General features: G+C 37.5%; 1 protein-coding gene across 1 annotated transcript in view; it reads right to left on the bottom strand.

Moving 5' to 3' along the window:
• PROX1 (prospero homeobox 1) overlaps positions 1-23,333 on the bottom strand; it is a 58,981-nt gene that overhangs the window by 10,819 nt on the left and 24,829 nt on the right. Inside the window, exon 4 of the mRNA XM_051998385.1 lies at positions 23,088-23,282. Coding sequence (XP_051854345.1) covers positions 23,088-23,282 — 195 coding nt within the window. The remainder of the gene's footprint in view (positions 1-23,087; positions 23,283-23,333) is intronic.

Raw genomic sequence — 23,333 nt, forward strand, 5'->3', positions numbered from 1 at the left:
AGGCCAGATGGGGAAAGAAAAGGCTTCTCAAGGCTGGGGGTGGGGGATGGGCTAGGGAGTTTTAAGATGTTACAGATCCTACTTCATCTAGGGTTTTAAAACAAAGGCAAATGTAAGAGGCCCAAATGGATGAATCCAAGCTCCAACTGGGCTAGTCACTCCTTGCCAAGTTATTTGGAAGGAGAAGGTGGGAAGGGGATGAGAAGACCTCTAATGGGGGTGGAGAACAGCCGCTGGTCCCTATTAATTTTCATTAGAAGTTGAGTAAGCTTGTTGTTCCTGTACTATAAATGAGGATATGAGAAGGACAAGGTGATGGGGGTGGAGAGGAGGAAAGAAGTGATGGTAGAGAGGTGTTGGGGGCAGGGGACTGAGCAAGAAGAATTTATACTGTTTGAAGTATGTTCACTCAGCCACTGCATTGCTCAATTTGTTGGGTGGATGGTGATTTTTTTTTTTGGACTAAGTGGCAAAGACACTTATTCCCCATTTCCTCCTCTTCCTCTTTCTCCTCCTTTTCCTTCTCCTCCTCCTCCTTCTCCTTTTTCTCCTCCTCCTTCTCCTCCTCCTCCTCTTCTTCCCAGTTGCTTTACCTTCAAGGATGATTTGTTTTATTAAACTGGCTGTCCCCAGCCTCTGCAGTACATAATAAAAGCCTGACAGAGCAGGCTGCCTGCCTTCTGTGTCCTGCAGATACTCATCATAAGTGTCAGGACATACCAAGGTTAGCGGTCACTGGAAGTGCGCTTACTAGCCCAAACCTTGCCAAACGAACTTGGCAGCTGAATGAATGTCACAGAGAATAGAAGGGGAATTACAAAGGTTAAAAAGAAGACAGCCTCTCCTATTTTCTGGAGATAGAGAAGCTGATTTTTCACACTTCTGAAATAAAGCTCATTCATGGGCCCCTCAAAGAGGACTTAAATCTTGTGCCTTGCCCAACTCTTTCCAGCCACTGCTGCCCCACCCACACCCCTCCTTTCCATTCTCTCCTCAATCTTGACCATTTTGAAAAATTGGCCCACAGACCTTATTTCATCAATGAGATTATTTTACTAAAATTAATGGAAGAACAAATTATACATAGCCTCTCCCACTATCCTTATCCTAAAATGCTTTTCTTAGTAAGTTTCATCTCATTAATCCCCATTAGGAGTGATTTGCTTTCCAGTTTCTCTTTTAAACTTTTGAGTATTTTTTTTTTAAATTCAACTTCAAGTGGAAAACTGAGGACACACACTCTGAGAAACCAGCGTGGCTGTGTGAAGAAAGGAGTCAATTTCCAGCTGATATTTTCAAGAATTAGTTTAGGTGTGAGTTTCTTTTTCCTTTTTTTCCCCCTCTTTCTTTTCTTTTCTTTCTTTTAAAAATTTTTACTATAAAAGGGCAATAAAACGCTGACTGTAAGAAGACAATGTCAAGGAGAAAAGGGTATTGGTATTTTGGATACTCTTCACTGCTCGCCTTGGAGAGAGAGTTATTCTTGTCACAAACCCTTTTGTCTGCATCTGCTGACTGCTTGCCTGTAGCCAGCAGCATAGTTTAACTGTTTTGTCACCTCCTCACATCACATGCATCAGCTGTTGTGCCTTTGTTATGGGTATTGTAGAACTAATCCGCTGTGGCTGTTCTACTGTGCAGTAAATAAAACAGAAACGGGCTGCCCAGACAATTCTGCATGAATATTTCAGATGGCTTTTACAACTCTGATTCACAAAATCAAATAAATAAATAACTCCTTCCTCCAGCACACACACACACACACACACACACACACACACACACACACACACACACAGAGAGAGAGAGAGAGAGAGAGAGAGAGAGAGAGAGAGAGAGAGAGAGACAAAAAACCCTTCAACTAGACCTATATGCCTCCAAGTCAGTTGCACTGAAGGCTGTCACTCCAGAGATCCAACACTCATTGTTCAAGAAGAGGAGTTAAAAAAGATGGGAAAACTTTAATTCTTTGTATTTCTTCTCCCTTCCCCCTTTCCTAATGTATGAAAAGAAAGAGAAATAATGTTTCATTTTATTTCAATCCAATAGTTCTAAAAATCATGGGAAAGACTGGCTTTCTTCTTTTGAAAGAACTGTGTGATCAGGAATGCCCAGTTTGAAACTTGCTTTATGCCAACCTTCAATAGATCAAAGCGATCTCGTTTGTTAATTTGCGTTTATTTCCTCTCTTGTACCTCCTTTCCCCTTCTCCCAAAGTTGTCAAGGCAAAAACACTTGAAAGTTCAGCTCTTCCTAAGACCTTGTCCAAAATATTTAACCTGGCCCAGAATTCGAAAAGGAACAACATACTAAGTTTTCCAAAAGTTAACTTGCGTCATGAGCTGTCCCAAGATGTGAACAATATGTTTAATCCTACAGCAAGGTCATTCTCTGAAGATGATTTCTAAGTGTCTCTAGAGGAGTACAAAAAGAAGAAGAGGAGGAGGAGAATGAAAAAGAAGGAAAAAGAGAACAAAGAAGGAGGAGAAAGAGAAGAAGAAAAAGAAGGAGGAGAAGAAGAAGAGGAAGAAAAGAAGAAGAAGAAAAAGAAAAAAGAAGAAGAAAAAGAAAAAAGAAGAAGAAAAAGAAGAGAGAAATAGATAGAGAGAAGTAAAAGATCTTAGGAAAGGGGGAAAAAAAAATTTGAAGCACTTTACCGAGCATTCATTCACCCTGGTGTGCACATGATTCCTCTAAACAAACTCTCCTACCCCTGCTGTTTGTTAAGTAAATATTGATCAAGGAGAGACATATCTCCTGACAGCAGTGGCACAAGCTAGGGACTTACCCTGCAGACAGAGTGGACTTAAATGGATAAACTCAGATGCTTTAGTAACTCCACATAGAGATTATCAGATGAAAAGGCAAGAACAGATATGTCAGTTCTAGGTCTCTCCATTGTGGGGGTTCCCTCCCCAGTCTCCTACTTGAAGCCCTAATAGTTTTACCCACAGGAATTCCTTTCCTGGAAGCAGAGAAATCTCTACATCCACCATAAGTCCTCTTTACAAAAGAGAATCCGTAGTGATATGAAACTAAGTAAGAAGTGAACACTTTCCCTGACTGTCATTTCTCCATTTATTTTGCACACACAGTGAGAAGTGGATAAACTCTGAGAAGGAAGAGGTTAAGATGCTACAAAGATGAAATGGGTGTGATTTCCTATTTCTATTTGTAAGGCTGAGGATCTGATAATCGGTATCAAAGTACAAAGTATTATGTGAACATAAAGTAGAATCATTATCATTATTATCATCCCACTTTGAAATATCAAAAAGATCTCTGATTCCTAGTACAGCTTTCATTTTGTCTGTACATCGAGGTAAAACATCCTGTGGGAGAATTAAACATGGTATCTTTCCTTAAACTCAAGCAACAGAATTTCTCCTTCCACTCTGATAAGTTTTAATTCGGCCATATTTCCACATTGTGAATCAAATCCCTCTTTTCTTAAATTGTCAAAAGCTGAATGGAACATCATGCTAAGTCTGAGACATGCAGAGATCTGTGGATGAGGAATGAAATATTATATTTAGGGTTCCAAAAATACATCTAAATTTTAATGAGGAATCCTGCCCCCTTGCACCTATATTTATAAAGAATAAGACCCCACCACTAGCAATGGAGATACTTTCAAAGTGCCTGCTATATTGTGATATATAATAATGAAGATTCTGGAGCAATGATTGGGTTTTATGCTCGGGTCCTTTCTGTTTTGATGTTATAAGTAGTGTTAAAAACTTAACAAAAAATCCAGTCCTATGAATTCATCTGTGTTTTAGAAGTCCAAGTGTGGAAACTTTTTGCACTAATGCAGATCAGCAACTCTTCTATTTATGTTCAAATCCATCCTCATTTACTAGCTATGTGAGTCTATGTAACAGTCTCTCTGCCTCAGTTTCTTCATCTATAAAATTGTGAAAATAGTACTTACCATCCAGGATTCAACTACATTGAATGGAATAAACCAATTTAAGGAGAGGAGAAAGAATGCAAGAGAGAATAATTAAAAAGTTCAGGGAAGGCTCCCTGTAGGAGATGGTACATGAGCTAGGACTCTATGAGAAAGAAGTATATTTTCACATGGGTATAGTTTGTACAATGCACAGAAGGTGCTGTGGAGGGCAAGATGCTGAATTTGGGGAAAAAAAGGAAGTAGGCTGGTGTGGTGGGAATGTCGAGTGTGGTGAATTCTGATCAATACAAATTCAACAAGCATTTCTTAAGCACTGTGCTGGGTGCTGGGTATATATAACAGATAAAAACTCAATCAATCCTTGCCCTCAAGAACCTTACATTTTACTTAGGAGAAGTAATGTGCACAAAATCTGGAAAGGTAGCTGTAGCTAAATTATAGATGACTTTGAAAGGCATATAGTTTACTCTAGAGATAATAGTGTTTTGTTTAGTTTTGTTTTGTTTTTTCATCCCAGTGGCAATAAAGAACCAGTGAAGGTTTTCAAGCTGTCCAAAATTAAGTGACTTGTGGCCATACACCTAATTTATGTCAAAGGTAGATCTTAAACTCAGGTATATTCAATTCTAAGGCTGCCACTCAATCTACTCTGTTGTGTTGCCTTTCTATTAAAACTTAAGGGATCTTAGAATCATGAGAACAGTCCCAAAAAACTGTCCAGAATCACCCTAGTTGCAAACCACAGTTCAGTCATGTGTCATGCTTCTAATATTCTGAGAGCAAACACATTTGTAGGAAGTGAATACAGTAATAGTTCAAGGCTACCCTTGGGGGGTAACAGGAGGTGGGGTGGGCAAGGAAGAGTTTACTAGCAAAGGAAAACACGGCAAAAACAGTATTGTGGGGTTTTTTTAAGTCAAGCTTCAAAAGAACAATGTTCTGTTGAGCAAAATTCAGTAGCATTCTGTAAACATTAATTTAAGGAGATCAATAGACTCAGTGAACTAAAGCCATATTGCAAGATAAACTGGCCAGAGTACCACTTTGTCAAATAGATTTTAGTTTTCTCGGCTAGATAAAGATGGTTTCAAAATGGGGCAACGTGTTGCAACCAAGGTTTGAAAAGTATGTGGCCTTCAAACAGTCTGCCTGTTCCTACTACAAAGCTAGATAAACATACTTTAAAAATGATAAGATTGGTTCAGGATTGATTTTGCTTTCAAATTGAATATAAAGTAGAATTCTTGGGTGTCTCATTGTGGGAACAAAATGCAATGAGCCATTATGCATTTAGATAAGGATATAAGTATTAGAGAAGGGGCTAGATCATCTTGAGAGAAGCTTTGGGGCAGCTGTCATGAATGTTTGCCTCTTGTTTAAAAAAAAAACAAAACTTTATTCAACGTGACCTGACAGGCAACAAAATTTCTTGTCAAAATCCAAACTGAGGTCTCTCATGTGTATGGGATCAGAGATTTGGGCCAGTGAAAGCTGTTTATGCTGTAATGCTTTCTGTGCATGTGAAGTCATATTGAGAGTCAGAAGATGGAGGATGGAGAGAAGAGGACATACGAGTTGAGAAGTAAGAAAATGAGTGACCACTTTCCTCATAAGTCATAAGTGATTCATAAGTCACTTCAGGACTTCCCTTAGACAAAGTTAAGGTGTCAGGAGTTTTGACCATCATCAAAGATAGCAAACAAAACCCAATTTCCCTGACCTTGGGAATGCACGTGGTACAAATGGCAGGATCACTTAGAGGTAAAATAGCCTTCTGTTTGAACAAACAGAACTAGACAATACTATCAGTGGTAGGTAGCAATCGGGCATGGTTCAGTAGAAATGACTATTTGGAGGAAATGTAATTTGAAAAACTCCCATAAACACTCACTCAGAGACTATCTCTAAGTAAAGTTAAAGATGTCACATAAATGGATGTGAAATGCCATGTAAAAGGCTTAGTAAATTTTAGTTTCTATTCTCACGGTGTGGATAAAAAACTATGTCATGAACTGATAAGGTGATACCTCTGGCTTTTCTTGGCATGGAACAAGATGAACCAAGAATAGAAGCATTACCTGAACATGGCCTTGGTCTCCCAACTTTGGAATCAAGCTTTCAGTAAAAGCTTAAGTTTTTATATAGATTATAACTGCAGTCTTTCAGAATAGGTTCTGGAGGAAGGTATAAGAATTTTGTAGATTCTGGTCAAATCCCAAGAAAATGAACCCCTAAAGACTGCAATTTGGTTGTATTAAATATGTTATATTAATGACTTATTCTTGAATATAATGGTTATAGATAGGTTTTGCTATTTTGATGATATGTTCTTACTAGATTTAATTCTTCCTTCTTCATGTGTCTGTATACTCCTTACTTAGGGAAAGCCTCCTTTTTCTTCACACACACACACACACACAAAACACACACACACACACACCAGCTTCTCTCATTTGATATATGAGGAAGCTGAAATTTGGAAAGGCTAAATGACTTGCCTAGTTAGAGTTAATATGAAAGATGTAAATATAACCCAGTTCTGCTAACTCCTTACTAGAGCAATCTTCCTATTCTATTGGAAAATTTTTTAAGTCTATGAAATTAAAAAAAATAATTAGCTAATATTTATATAGAACTTTAAGGTTTACAAAGTACCTTCGGAATTTCTCATTTTGTCTCTACAACAACCCTGTGAGGTGAATGCTTTTATTACCTCTGTTTTTCAGATGAGAAAACTGAGGCAGTGAGAGGTTAAGTGATTTTCCAAGTTCAGCAATCTATCCACTGTGCCCAAATTTCCGGATAAATAACTATAGAAAAAATTGGTTTTTTTTAATCTTGCATAACCACTTGATGAGAAGCAATATGGTGTAGAATAGATGCTAAAGCTAGCTTCAAAAACAGGGAGAATTGGGATTCAAATCCTGTCTCTTAATATATTCAGGTTGTTTGTTCCCAGGCAAATCACTGTCCCTCTCAGTGTTCCAAGCAACTCTCTAAGACTAGAGGCTAAAGGGACAGAGGGAGTTTTCTCACTCAAGAATTCTTTACACCAATGACATCACAAACCTTGTCTCTATTCCTGCATTCAGTTTACAAGGTCTTCCTTACTGGTCCAGTATTCACTCTTTGCTTCTCTAGGTCAGGCAGGTTAGTCTCACCCAAATGTAATGTGGTAACACATCTTCAATAGTTAACCAAGATCTCTTGGGTCAGCTAATGACACCCTAATCTGGTCGTAAAGCATTTCTCTAATCTACATGTAGACATGTTTTGCATAAAGAACTATTAGATTTACACCTATCTATCTGATAAGTCCACAACTAGATGGTTTTTGGCCAGTAAATACTAAGATGATGCTAAACTGAGGAGTTTATGCATACTCCATGACCAGGAGGCAAAGTTAGAAAGTTGTGTGATACTGCTGGGTCCTGGGATTCTTCAGTCTAACATACAACTTGACATCACAAACACCTACGTTATCATTAAATTTATGGTATTTTAAATATTATGAGGAAAAAAGAAAAAAAAAAAGAAACAGTATGGCACAGCAGATATTCAACCTCTGAGCCAGACCTGATTTCAAGTATTGTCTCTGATTCATAACGGTTTACATGATTTTGGGGAAGTAATTTCAACTTAGTGTCCCTAGACTACATTTTAAATTACAAAACAGTTGCAGATCTATGCTCGTGGAGGGAGCTTCCTCACCAGGAGTCCCTTACACTGTTCAATCACTGTTCTGAAGGAAGGAATTAAAAAAAAGAAAGACAAAGGAAGATAAAGGAGGGAAGGAAGGAAAAAAAAAGGGAAATAGATATTGAATGGTTAGATAAATAAATAAAAGACAATATTTATAAATATCCTTATTACACCTCATATCCTGTCCACAACATATGTTATGCCCTGTTGTACATTACAGCCTTACTTTGCTTATTGCCAAATAAACAAAATAACAATATAAAAATCTGTCTGATATCTTGGATAAAAAAAAAATCTGTGTTGGAACAGTGTATTGCTCATATTGGATGTTATACATCACTTAAAATCTGCAAGGGAAATTATATTCTGGTTGTGCTGGGGACCTAAGAGCCTTGGGAAGTAGATAATATTCCAATATTTTTTTCTTACTTTGTATATTATTACCAACTAAAATAACAAGCCAAGAAGTATCAACCATGGTCCCAATTTGGACAGCAGACCTTTGATTAATTCTTGATTGACCTTCATATTCATTAAACTTAATGTTAATAGCCCAGATAATCCCATGTTATTTCTATTTGGTGTTGGAATATATTTCACAGTTATCTTTTCCAGAAGATCTCTCTTTCTAATTTTACCTTGCTTATGTTAGTCCAATATTCAACAAAGTCTTGTATTTCCTTGGTGGGAAATGTGGGTAAGAAACCTAGTCATCTACTAGGTACAAGAAAACTGAGAGCCAGTAGTTAAATAAATGACACCTCTCAATGATGAAATGGGCAGAAATTGTGATTGTCAAGTTGGTACTTCCCCTGTGCAAACAATGTTTTAGAGAGTATTTTAAGCCTTTAGATATCTCCTCTAAGCTTGAAGATGAAGTGACTTCTTGTGATATCCAAGATCCATGAGTCACCATAGAGGACAAGGGTGTCCTGTATTCTAATACATGGTTTTGACTGACAACTCCTAAGACTACAGACAATCTGTTTTGTGCACTTTCCTCTCTCTTTCCAAAATAGGAAGTCCATTGCTGCTAGGATCAGCAACTCAGCAAACACTTCATCATGGACCAAGGGATGACTGTATTTCAGAAGTTCCAACCTTCCCTCTAAGGTCATGTCACATAAAACTTTGTAAAAAGCTTTGAGATCCCTGGGAGATGCAAGGCAAACAATTTTGAAAGGAAGAACAGAATTGCTGGAATGAGCTTCAAGGCTAAGGCCTTGAGCTTTAAAAGTACTTGAGAGGATGTTTGGGACAGAAATCTTATTGCCATATTGAAATGGCAATTTCCCAAAAATTTCTTTTTCCGAGAAGGAAAAAGCAAAGCAAATTCCACACCATTAATTCATTAGAAAAGTTACTCCTTCACCTTGGATTGTTTTTTGTCTTATATTTACCAAAAAATAAGACTTTTCTTTCCTTTATCTAATTTCTCTCCCTATCATTTTCCCCTTCCCCCATATTTGTTCTCACTTAGCAAATACAACTTTGCCCAAAGCTATTTAAAATTACCGAATCTTTATTTTATAACTTTCTAATACCCCCCTTTCCTTACTCTAACAGATTCAGCAACAATCAACACCAGAGCCAATTATCCATTGCCAATATATGGGAAACAGGAGATTTCTGAACATTTGTTGGCTGATGGTAGAGGGGATAAGTGGCTGGCTTTAGAATCAGGAAAGCCTGGGGACAAGTCTTGTCTCTGACATATACCAGCTCTGTGACCACGGACAAATCACTTAGCTTCTCAGTGTCTCAAAGAACTCTTTCTAAGAATAAGTTCTACACTGACTGTATTGCTGATCTATGTTGGTAAAGAGCGTATCCATATGGAGAAATCCCCAGTCTGATGAAATTACAAATTTGTATAGACTCACAATAAGTAAAACTCATTTCTCAGTGAAAGAAATTTTTGTGATCTTATGCTATTGACATCTAGGGAAATGAAGAGGAAAATGAAGAAAGGTGGAGAGACACAGAAAGAGAGAGGAATAGAGACAAGGACAGAGACCGAAAGAGAGGAAGAGATAGAGACACACAGAGATTTGTAAACTTTTTTCTTTTGATGTGGGCAACAGGAAGGAGAAGTAGATTATGGAAAAAAGTTCTATCCAAAGAAAGAACTTGAAGTAAAGCAGTAGAAGAGTGAGCTTAGCTGGTTTTAGGTGGATGGTTTTAGGTTGGATGGACAGGGTGGATGGTGTTCAGTAAATCAATTCTTTTTTATTTTTGCCATGTCTATACTCTGATCTGAAGGACACTCATGAAAATTTAGTAGGAAAATAAAAAATCACCTACGAAGTGTTCAGAAAATCTAACTTTTACTTATTTCCTCTTCTGCTCTTTAGTAACAATCAGCGCCATTGCAGGCAGTAAAGGGCTTATGCCCCCAAATTAAATCTTGGTATTCCCAGCAGGTCAGTTATCCTGCCCCAAAGGGTATGGCAGATATTCAGATAGGCCCAGTGGAGGCCTCAGTAAAGACTCAAATGGGGTCCCTGGAGACTTTTACAGAGATAATTAAGCTGCAGGAATGGCACAGAAGAATGAGGGCCCTGAATGGAACATTTCTGACTTGCAAGAGCCATCACTCTGACCTCTTAAAACTTTGCAAAATGTTTAGGGTTATTTTACCCTCTCTAGTGATGTAACAGGCCTTATTTTGAGAGGAATCCCATTTAGAATCTTACAAAATAGAGCTGGAAAGACTCTAAGAGATCATTTAGTCTAATCCTCCATTTTACCAACGAAGAAAACACAATCCAGAGAAGTTAACCATTTTCCAAAGGTCACAATGTCAGAGTCAGAATTTGAATTCAGGTCTCCTGATTCTTTGTGCAGATCTTTTTTCCAGGTCCAGTTGCTAACCCCTCAAATCAGATTAATTGAAAGGAACCTATTGTTTGTTCTTTGGGGAAAGTTACTTGATGGGGTTAGGGTAGGGAAGAAAAGTGGCAATGTTGGTACAATGGAAGCAAGTCAGCTTCTATTCTGAAAACCTTTTTTGAACTAACTGGTTGTTAGTACCAGAGAGGAAGGGAGGGAAAAACCCAGAAATCTCCCACTTTCTGTGCTTAAGCGATGCAACAGGAGGGACACAAGAAAGCCTTGCTCTGCTGAAGCAGTGAACCAAAGCAGTTTAAACAACTCTGTGTGCATTTGTGTGTGTGTGGGTGGGGTGGGGTGGGGTGGGGGGAGAAAGTGCACAAGAGCGAGCAATGGACAGAGTATCAGACTTGCAGCCAGGAAGATCTGAATTCGAATCTGGTTTCAGATCCATGCCAGCTTGGTGACCCTGGATATGCCTTTCAACCTCCTCAGCCTCTGTATCCTCATCTGTGAAATAGAGATAATGACAGCATGTGCCTCCCAAGGTTGTGGTTGGGTTTCAAATGAGATCATATATGTTTTGCAAACCTCAAAGTACCATATAACTATTAACAGTCATTATTATTTTTAATTCTTTGTGAGGATTACTTCTTTGTTAACGAACATTTCAGGGGCTAAAATGCCTCTTGAGGATAACACCGAGGTAATATGTAAGGCCATGAACTATCCAGATCTGATTGATATTCTCAATGGTAACATCAAGTCCACTCTAGCCTGATGGCAACTGTCTTTAGTGGACATTTTCTGGATGCAAACTCAGATATACAAGATATTTTATCTATAAAAATTAAAAATATTCAGATAAAAGGGCTGATTTCTTCATTTTCATCCAGCTGACTGACGTCATGTGGACACAGTCATATTTGCCATGGTTACTGAGATTCTGATACTCTGTTCCTGTAGCAATTGAAAGATAATGCCAATGAATGAGTGCTACTAAGATGCTCATCCTCAGATTATACTGCTTTAAAGGTTGAATAGCTAGTGTGACAACGAAAGAAAGACCCTCCTCACCTGGGGTATGCACGTCAGGTATAGTGGCCTAAATTCAAGTATGATGGCTTAATCATCTGAAATACCAAGTATAATTCTGGGAAAAACACATTGGAGCTGCCAAGGGTTCACAAAAGGCCAATTAAAATGATTTAGAGGATAGAGTAATTTCCGTATGAGATTAGACTACCAGGTTTAAGATTCCATTCTAGAGAGAGGAAGGCTGAGGGGAGATAAAATTTAAATCTATTAAGTCAAGAAAGACATGGATAGTTTGAGTAAAGACTTATTTGGAATTCTAAAATTCCAAATGCTTGAGATGGAGTCAGGAGGACTTGAGTTAAAATCCTACCTCAGATGTTTGCTAGTTAGCTGCATGGTTCTGGGTAAATCTTAACATTTCACATCCTCAGTTGCCTTATTTATAAAATGGGAATCATTATAGTACCTACTTCTTTGAGTTGCTATGAGGATCAAGTGAGATAATGCAGATAAAGTGTTTTGTAAGCTTTAAAGCCATATACAGACATGAGTTGTTATCATTATTATTATCCTTGAGTACTATAACTAGGGAGCACCTCTTGGAATTCAGGGAAAATAGTTTTTGGCCAACAGAAATAAAGTGTTATTTTTTCTCAGCTGGTTGCAAATTTATAGTTCTGTGCATTGAGAAATGATACATTCTGAAAACAAGATTTATTTTATAAAGAGCTAAATTAATTTATAGTTTTGTGTATATTTTTCCCATGGAAAGTTAGAGATGATCTCAGAACAAAAAGGGACCTTGGAGATCATCTGATTCAACTCATATCTGAATAGAAATCCTTTCTACAATATCCCTGAAAAGCCAGCATTCAGAACTTGCTTGAAGACCTCTAAGGTCTTCCTAAAGCAGCTCCTTCCATTTCTAGATAGCTTGAATTGCTAGGAAATGAATCCTTACTTTGAGCAAAACATTGATTCTCTTCATCTTCTACCAAAGGCTTTCTTGCCACAAAACATTCTTTTGTGCCACTGTCAAAGACCACATTAACTTGGATGATTCACAGCTATGCCCCAGGATGGCATTTTTGTTGTTTTTAACTGTCAAAATATAGCACAGTAGAAAGAATAATGAATGGGAATTCAAGAGATGGATTCTACTCAGATTTGCCGCTTAATGTTTTGGGGTTGTTTCTGTTTTTGGTCTCGCCACTAGGTTGTTCAGTTTCCTTGTCTGTAAAAATGAGATTGGACTCTTTCCTCTAAGGTTAGATTATCTCTGAGGCTCCTCGCTATAGAAATTTATGACTCTACTTACATATCAACAGAACAATTCCCCACACTAGGGTCTGGCTCAGTGATCTCGAGGGGATGGAGATCAGAGGGGTCAGTGATCTGGTACAATGTGACAACTCTGAGTCTACCAAGAAACAATTGCTTCCCTTGGGGAAAACTGTTTTTTAACCCATGCCAAGGTCTTTGTCCTACAGTCTTGATTAAAATTCACTGGAAGTAACGTGGCCATAACCTCACAGAACATGTGCCACTCACACTAAAGCATCTTCTCAAATCTGAATGGCCTTTAATCAAAGATGAAAATAAATTTTAAAAATCTTTTATTGGGGTAGAGAGCAATGATGAGCTTTATAGTGAGGAAGATTGGAAGAAAGAAATCTCATCAAAGCATTTCCTGAAGGAGCTGTCTGTAATATATTAACATAGCTCAATTCATTTACATTAAGAAAAACAAAGAAACTATAGAACATATCCTTATCACTAATCGTTGCTCAAGATAGTAAGCTTTAAACTTCTGCTAGTTAATCAAGAAATTAACACATATTAGTGAAAGAAACAGGATTGACTCTATAGTATTCTCTTAAAGGTTAAAAAAAAAACATTTAGGGAGTGAAATAATTTTCTGTTTCAAAAGGGCCAAGTGTTTAACCATCCCAAAGATTTAATAGTAAGTCAAAGGGCTGGAGGGGAGAAGGAGAGCAAGGGTGTGTGTGTGTGTGTGTGTGTGTGTGTGTGTGTGGTTTCCATTCAGAGAAGAGGAGACCTCAATACAGTACAACCTGCATAGTGAGGCAGGAAGAAAATTTCCTGTGCTCACATTCAAAGCTTCTTTTTGAAAACCCTTTGGTAAAATGCAGCACTATGTGGAAAAAATAAAAGAACCAGGGAAAGTGAATGGGGGTAGGGTGAAGGGAGTGGGATAAAGAAAGCATACAATAAGCAATATCTAATAACCCTTGAATCTGTTCCTACCAGCCATCATAAACCATAAGCAACTCCTTTTAAAATTGCAAGTTAGAAAATGTTAACTGTCATGGTGGGGGGCCTATTCAAAGTCCCTATTCATTTGAGAAGGGAAAAAGCAAGAAAGGTCAGAAGGGGTCAGATGACTTAGGAGGGGTGAAGAGTCACCTTGTTTCTCATTGTGGACTTTGGAGTGATTTGGATGAAAAAAAAAAAAAAACCAAACCTAGGACATCTGGAGTTCAAAAGTCGAGGAAAATGGGGAAGAACCACGAAGATGAATAGATGATCATCAAGCACACAAAAGAATGAAGCAAAGAGAGGCTGGATTTGGGCCCTCACGTCTGGCAAGGAGGCAGGCAGTAAGGCTAATGAAGCATTTGCGATATGGGACGTATGCCAGCGTAACAAAGAAGATGTGCATCAGCTCTGCAGATGTGCCAAAGCCCCCAGAGCAAAATAATGACATAATCACCATCAGTGTCACAGACCAGACTGTACACAAGGTGACATGGGAGAGAATAAATAAGAGTCTTTAGAGGCCCGTAATAAACACACAGGAACGACTCACCATCTCTCATGACTGCTGCCACTGAGTCCTGAGTGAATGACTGGGCAAACGGGTATCTGTGGTGATTTCAGCTGCCCCCCTCCGAACCCTAAGGTGACAGCGACTCTTGGAAAAATGGGTACTTTTTCCCCTTTCTCCCTTAGAAGTCTTTATTCTATTCCTTCTGTTGTTGTTGAATACAGTCTGAAGTGGCAACAGAAATCTGAAGGCTTGAGAAGGATTTGTTTGAGTTGAGTGGAAAGAATTGAGAAGAAAGGGACTAGGCAGGGAGAAGAGACGAAAGAGAATTTGGAATCTCAAAAGGTCCCCAAACTTCTGTCAAGTTCAAAAGCATCAAACTCTGTGCCAGTCGAGGTGCAACTTGGTAAGCGTTAGGAAAAAATGGAGGGGGGGGGAATAGGGGATCCCATAGGAATGGGAGTCTTATTATCAATAAAATGGCAACCCAAAGTTAGTATTAAAAGAAAGGGGGAATGTATAAGAAAAATAAACAATCAAACCCTATTTCAAGCACTGACTCTAAGTATCTCTAATCACTTGGCAGTGACTCTCTTGGTAAGGTAAGTATTTGTGTTAGTACAGCTGCCTGGCTTTTAGGTGACTTTTGTCAGGTTTAAAGTGAAAGTCTGTTTGGAAACTGAAAGAACAATGATAAGTAAAGACCAAGAAAAGCTTCTCATACAAAGGATTTGGCTATATTAATGTCCCTTTTCATTGCTTCTAATGAACGATTCATACGAATAATTTGAATTTTTTTATGACTTCTTTTTTGGTGTGACTTTATGAGTTATGTCTACTTTACATATAATTTCTCCTTAAATACAGGAAAATCTGTAGTGAAACAACCTGAAGAGTAACTTAATAGGGACAAAAAAAAAAAAAAAAAAGACCCATGCTTCAGATCTTCTTTCACTGAAAATTCCAGGAAGTACATTTTTATATTTAGTTTTTTTTTTTTTTTAATGACCTGACTGCTCACTCTAATACTGAAGTATATAATATGGTTGAAAAAGCACCAACAACTTATACTTCTCTAATTTACTAGTTCAAATGCACTACAGAAGAACGATTATGTTTGTTTTTCTTGGATTCACCCTATTTAGCAGCAATGGTAACATAATGATAATTAATAGATAATTTTTTTCCTACACTTCTCAAATGTGACACACATTTTATTCAGTGCTTTAGTCAAAAATAAAAGAAGAAGAATAAGAAAAAGAGGAAGAGGAGGAGGAAGAAGAAGAAAAAAGATAGTGTTAATTTTGTTTTATTTCTTATTTTAAAAAATCAGTGGTAAAGATTTCCTGAAATCATTCACTGAAGATGAAACAAAAGGATTCTCCACCACAATAATCTGTTTTCAGAAATGATAGCTTCTAAATAAAACAGACAATATTTGCTAAAATGAAGGTTGCTTTTCAAAGTTTACAGAATGTGCTAGAGAGAAATGAATATATGTTCATTAACCTTTCTTCCATATGCCTCGCAAAAAAAGTTATGGTTAAAAAAAGCAAGAAAGAGAAGGCTGATGAAAAAATTTTTTTTTGCCATCTGAAGGAAAAAATGCCAGCTTTGAACAGGTTTTAGTTAAGCTAAACAATTCTGTTTAATCTAGATGAAATAAACATGCAAGTCTGAAAAAAGGCTGTTAGAACTTTCCATTTAATCCATAGATGGGCTGAGTACAATGATAACGTCCCACTGAAAGCTACAACCACCACCAGCAGCTGTTATAGAAGAGAGCTTGCTCTCTTGCTCCTATTGATAACCCTTTGTGGAATGAAGAAAAAGAGCAGAGGGAAGGAGAGCTGAATGTCAGACAATAGACATCGCTACACACACTGTCTCTGAACTTTCCTCATCTCTGAAGGACAATTAATTATGAAGGCCTTAGGGGTAGGTCGAAGCAAGGGAAAAACCTACTGCTGTCCCAGCACTCCAGCCGCTAGCTCCGTGTTTGTTAAATGGCTTTGCCTGTTGGGGTACAGCCACCAAAATAGCCAATAGACCATTTGGGGTGGGATAGGGGGAGGGAGGTAAGAGGGAGAGCAAAAGATTTTTTTGTGTGTGTGCGCCTGTCCTTGTATAATTCTATTCTCACTGTGAAATTATCCATACACAAAACACAAGGACAATTTTTTTTTTTTTAAAGAGAGCAGAGCCACAGGGTAGGTTACAGTCAGAAACGGCCTCTCAGTGGTGTGTTAAAAAGGATGGTCTTTTCACCAAATCATTTCACAGAGGCAAAACAGACAAACACAAAGAGTTGAGACTTTTTCTCCTACATTAAATAGAGTAACTGATAAGGTCAGACATATGATACCTAAAGACATGAATCTGTGAACTCTTGAAGTCAAAGGACTTCTCTGTGCAGAGGAACAATCTTTCAAAGGAAATAGATCATAGAACTCCACTGAATCCCCTTTAAACTTTATGAAGCAGGAGGAGAAAAAGCTCTAAGTAGGAAAGCTTGACAGAAGAGCCTTGAACTATTTTCTGAAGGAAAGATGAGACCCTCCCCGGGCTGCCACAAAACAGCTTTTTTTTTCTAAAGGCTCTTCTGAACTTTGATATGTGCCAAGACACTGCTATTGAAAGCTGTATAATTATGTGCTATAGCCACTGTCGAAAATGCTTTGTTCACCCCAACAAAGAACAATAAGCAAAGCAAGGCGACATTACACTCTATCTTTTTCTTTAAGAATGTTGAGAAAGGTCGTGGAATGCTATAACTAATAAAGCTGTTGAGTAAGGAGGTTTCAAAGTTGGTCTTTACTGTGCTTGAATGTAACCCAATGACAAAAAGACACAGGGAGCTAAAAATGTAATGACATTACTAAATAGATGATAAATCAATGGGCCTACTTCATTATATTGATGAACACCTTGAATACCAAAAGGACAGAAATGTAAAAAAAAAAAACGAGACCTCATTTAGAAGCTGAATGTCTCTTCATCCCCCTCCCAACTCTGAACTTGGTCCCTTTAGAATATTCTCCTTCTAATCCCAGAAAGCAATTATGCAAAAGAAATATATCCCCAGAGAGTGATATATATATATACACGTATGATATACATATACATGTGTGTATACATAGAAATACAGAGAGAGAGAGAGAAAGAAAGACAGGCAGACAGACAGAGAGGCAGAGAGAGACAGAAAATGAGGGAAAGGAAGGGGAGGAAGAAGGATATGTTTCTTAAAGAATCCATTTGGCTTGTCACTGGTAGAGTTGGCAAAGAAAAAAAGGGAAGGACATTTTCTCTTCCTCACTCCCCACTAAACATGGTTTGTGATTGCTCAAATGAGTTGATAGGATTTTAGGCCAAAATACTGAGTCTGTCTGCAGTAAAAGTATATCCATGCACTAGCTTTCCAAATGATAATTCACATTAAATATCTCTTTGGAGAGGAGAGGTGCTCTTCCTAAACCCACCTGTCCTCATTTTTCTTTAAAGAGATGATGATATGGGTGAAAGTTTTCCAAACGCGTTTGCTATTCTCCCAAATAGCAAACATTAATTTTGTTTGGTGTGGTTTTGCTTGGGGGTGATGGAATGGGAGAATGGGGGAGTTACTTTTGAAAATTCTCTCTTGACAAATCATATGAAGTCAGTCCTGGATAAGTCCAAATGGTACAGGAAAATGTTCACCAATCTGTGGAAGTAACTGGTTTGCCAATAGTCACCCAGAAAAATATCAAATGTAGAGGTGGCCATAGCTGAACATCCAAAGGGTAAGACAGTGGTATGGAGGAAGTGGCATTTGAAAGCTTAATAATCAATGGATTAAATATTTCTCTTTCGTTCTCATGACTCCCACCCAAAATACTATAGTCTATAGTGAATAAAGGCAGAAATGATCTTACTCAGTAGCTCAAGAGTTGCAAATTTTACAGGAAGACAAATGATTAGTTTGCTGATGGGACTGGAAGGCCCATGAGCTGAATTCTTTTTTACTCTAAGCCTTATCACTAATCTAACCACAGATCCTTAAATTATCATAATGGAAATATTATCCATTGCCTTTACTCCCTATCATTTGTCTGTTGAACTCAAATCATTTGGTGATAGATTAGTCATATCTTCTCTAAACTCTTATTCACCATCCCAAACTTCCAAAATCTACCATAGGGTGATGGAAAAATAGGTAGGATGATGAAAGGAGGCAGTCTAATATGGTAGAAAGACTTCTGACTGAATATGGAATAATAGGATCAGATCTCTTCTCTGCTGCTCACTGCTCTGGTGATCTTGGGTTAGTCACTAACCTCTCTGGATCTTGACTGTTGAATCTGTAAAATAGCTAATCTCCTGAATCCCTCCAGTTGTAGATCTATGCTCCTAGAACCCTGATAAATGGATCATCTCCTTCCAGAACTGATAAAACTTGCTTTCATTTCAATAAAGAAATTTTTTGGATTCACAAATCAGTTAAATTGATTAAATCCCTTATGAAACACACAAAGAAGTCTTTGAAGAGATAAAGTGACTATGATGGTTTAGGGGTCTCTACAATGGGGGAAAAAAACCTAGATAAAGTAGTAAGTAAAACACAACTGCAGATATATCTTCCCAAACTAACAGTCACAGATTTTTAAAAGAGATGCCAAACCTCCTTTCTGCTCTGTCCCATGAAAAATTTCCAGAAGTCCTTAAATGGGGAATGAGTACAAAGTGTCAACCATAGTACCTAGGGAAGTTTATTTATTTGGGCAAGCTCATCAAATATTTAATGTAGAAGAACAATTATATCTTATTGCTAAATACCCCACAATTGTACCCTTTCCCTCATATGACTAAGGCAATATTTTTTTTTTTTTGGTAATAAACCTCATACTATCATTCCCGTTAGATCTTCTATTATTGCCCCTCATCATCCTAATTCTGAAGCTATGACCAGAACCCTTGACAAATTTGATGATATATCTGATGAAACTGATATATAAGCTTCTGTGTGGCTTAGGTATCTCAGTGTTCCATGGGCTTTGAAACATCTAAACCAGCCAGTTTTCCTTTTGATTTGTCACAAAACATAACTCTCAGCCTTTCTGTTCACTACAGTAGGGGAGTTATAATGGATATTAATCCTACTGGCAATTGTAAGTCATATGCATGGAAAAAGGAAAAAAAAGGAAAGGAAATACAGGAATGGAAGAAGGGAAAAGAAAAAGAAAGGAGAAAAGAAACAATGCATCTTATAGGAAAACAGTAGGAAAAAAGATAACAGATTTGAATGGAAATAGTAGAAAAAAATCATGTATTTGATGGAGAAAGGTAGAAAAGAAAATGGTGGATCTGATGGAGGATAGAACTGTCACAGACCTCCCTCAAGAGATTTCTCAAGAGCCCTTGTAACTTTAGTTTTGCCTGATGCTAAGTTTACACAATGTCAAAACAATCAGTTGAGAAATGAAAATTTTAGTGAAGAGATTTCCTTTTATTGTCTGTGGAGATACCAAATGAGTAAGCATGGGGATATTTTATTTGTTATTGCTTGACTTGATTGGATATTTTGAATTCAGACATAGGCCAAGAGAAGTTATCCCTGTCTACCACTTCAAATCAAGACAATAAAAGAGAAAATGTGGACTTGCTACTCTTTCCCCCTAATTCTACTCAAAATATCTGCCCCATTTCAGTTGACCTTAAGAGAGGAAACAGAAATATGGAAACAAATCAGCCCACAAAAATGTTAGTCATTGTATTCAGCTAGAGGTGATATATTCATTGTTGGCCCCCAGCCACAAGGCCATACTGGTAAAACTAATATGATAAGGCTGGTGGCTTGTTAAGGATCTTACTTAAGCTCAGACATCTATGCACAAAGGCATGGAAAGAAGGGATAACCTTATCTGAGGCTTTTATTAGTACATGCCAAGAACTTGACTCAAAAGTACTTAATATTATTCAAATTTTTCGGGGTGGGGTGGAGTGGAGGAATGACAAATCCATGCTCCTGCTTCAGACCCAGGCTAAAAGCCCTTTTCCTCGAAGGTTCTTTTTCACTGATTCTCATATGTAAAATGAAAATATTCATAGGGAGAGGAGGAGGAAGAACAGGCACTTAGAGATTTGATAACTTGTCCACATTCAAGTAGTTAGTGACAAAATTCCTACCCAAGTCCCATGCTTTATGCACTTAATCCCTCAAGAAATGAGGCACATTCCACATCGAATCAAAGAAAGAAGAGATAGCTTAAGAGAGCAGTAGATGAGACGAACTTGTGAAAAAGAGAAAAATATCAGGCTTCAAATATATTAAAAGATCAACATAGATCAGTATAAGGGATGATATTGAATAAGACAAATGTTCAGGTCACTGGATACCATTCTCATTATAATCTATTCTGACTTTCTTTGCTTCTTGAATTATGAGTGGAAATTGAACATTAGTCAGGTAAAGTTTAGACTATAATGTAAACTTTCAGGTATCTTTTAATGATATGCTTACCTAAGTATGTCAGACAAAAAATTCACAAGTCACCACAAGGGTTCTGGACAAGTCTTTTATAAAACTTGACTGACACATGCTGCTAGTAGAATGCTTCATGCAACATTATAGTGTAAAAAGTGATTGTAGCACCAAAGAAAAACCCCCTCCTCTTTAGGCAGAGAAAATGGAATAATTAGAGGAGAGACAAAAAATGAACAACAGTATCATCAGGTTGAAGCTATCCAAGTTCTAATTTTTTTTAAACTGCAGTTAGGATAATATGTGATTTATTTTTATAACTGATGATTTCAAAATGCAGCATCTTACATAACTTAAATGGTCGAATAGAGATGTCCTTGTTAGAATGAAGAGTTTTAATATTAGCTTGGCTATTAGTTTTTTTTTTTTTTCTGAAGCTTTCTTCTTTATTAGGGAAAACAGTCCATTAGTATTACACATGGATACAACTAAACCAGTTAAAATGGAAACTTTAAGATAATATTATATGACTGAGAAGGTCCTCATTTTTAATGAGTTCAGTAAATGAAAAAGTTCATTTACACTGTATTTGGCATGAAACTATATTTATCTTGGATAGCAAATACAAACTGGAGCTTTACAGTGTAACTATCTGCTCTTTCAAGGAAAAAAGAATAACTTCCCGACTCTCAGACTTCCATATTCTGTTCTTTATAATATACCACGTCACCTTGGTCCATTAGTAATCTATTTCTGCCAAAAATGTGTAGAAGGAAGATCAGGGGAAGAGGGAAGCAGGGAGGGCAGACTGAGTCAAATGGCATTATTGCTAGGTCTGGATTCACTTACCCCTTTTCTTCTAAAATTAAGAACTCCTCTAGGCATTAATGAGTATCTGTCTTGCAAGGGAATAAGAACATCAAGTTATGGAATGTGGCCCAAAAAAGAACACTCTTGCCTTCAAGGTAACATGGCATCTAGCCAAGCGTCACAGGCTAGTCCCATCCCCATGATCTCCTTTACTCTATCACTAAGGAACAGAATCTGCAAAACTTCTGCTCTGTCCCCTATCCTAACATTTTATTACCTTAATTAGCAGAAACCAAGACAAATGTCATGATCAGCATGACAGAAGAGCTTGGGTTGTATCACAGAAGTCCCTCATGCTAACGATAACTATCTGCTGAACCACCACAGTAGCCAATAAACAAGTATCAGCTCACAGTTCCACACCTTTTTCAGGCGAATGTTTTTTTTCTGATCAGTGTTTGTGTCCTTAGTACAGAACAATAATATACATAAACACTATGTAACATAAGCATCATCTAAGCAACACAATATATGCATATATATATACAGACATACAAACACATACAAATTTATATATGCCTGAAGTTTACTTATTAAAGTCATAAGCTCCTTCCTTATTTTGTTTTTTTTTTAGGGGGAAAAAAACCCCAAACTAAAATATATTCCCTAAAACACACACACATAAATACCTGATTAGAAAGCATTCTAATGAAATTGTGAAATTGAGATAATAGATTATCTGTAGCACCATCGCATTTCAATCTGTATATAAGTGAGACAACTTTCAAATTCTAGAAACCCTCAGGGAGTTGTTCTTCCCGATCTTACTTCTTCTTCCCTTACCAGAGTAAGTTAAGATTTCTTCCCACTTGTGGCAGAGGTCAGGTTTGCTGGGCTCCCAGACATCAAATGTAGAGAAAATTCATTTGGTGATGAATGAATGAATGAAAGAAAGTTTTTCTGAAGTGTCTGCTAGGTTTCAGGCCCTGTTCTAGGTGCTAAGGAAACAAACACCAAAACCAAACCAAATCAAATCAACCAAACAGAAGAACCACCTCTGACCTCAAGGCACTTCCATTCTCCTAAAACAAAAGGTAGGTGATGAATCCTTGCTCTGGAACAAGAAACCCACATTTTCCTTCAATTCTCTCAACCTCTTGCATAGATCTCATAAAAGACTTGTGCTGGTTTTGGAATAAGAGGACCTGTGCTCAAATCCTTTATGGTCTTGGTCAAATTTCCTAACCTGAATTCCCTCATCCTTCAAATGAAGAAATTGGACTAAATCACTTCTGAGGACCTTTCTAGCTCTATGATTCTGAAAGTAAGGAATCTTAGCAGGAGAAGAGAGAGGAAATAGAGAACACTGATTCCTCTAGGTTTAGTTGAAGACCCAGTTGTCCAATGTTGGACTTGTAGTTCCATATTGTTAGGTTGATGAGAATGCTTAGCAGAAAAAAAATGACAAAATAAGTAGAGGGATTTTTGTTGGACTGTTTATATTTAAAGAGATAAAAAAAACACCAAAAAAGATCAGTTCCTACCTCAAAGTCATTTGCCTTATTGTAGTGCATGTTCAGAGCACGATACAGCTCACAGTCTCTGGTTATCGACAGCTCTTCAGTACTTGTGACCCCATCGTTGATGGCTTGACGTGCATACTTCTCCATTTGAATGTAGTAAAACTCACGGAAATTGCTAAACCACTTGATGAGCTGAGAGGTAATGCATCTGTTGAACTGTTAAATTTAAAATGTTGAAAAAGATAAGAATATTGCCATTTCCCACTT

This window comes from Antechinus flavipes, chromosome 4 (assembly GCF_016432865.1).
Source record: "Antechinus flavipes isolate AdamAnt ecotype Samford, QLD, Australia chromosome 4, AdamAnt_v2, whole genome shotgun sequence".
In the NCBI taxonomy this organism is placed as follows: Eukaryota; Metazoa; Chordata; class Mammalia; order Dasyuromorphia; family Dasyuridae; genus Antechinus; species Antechinus flavipes.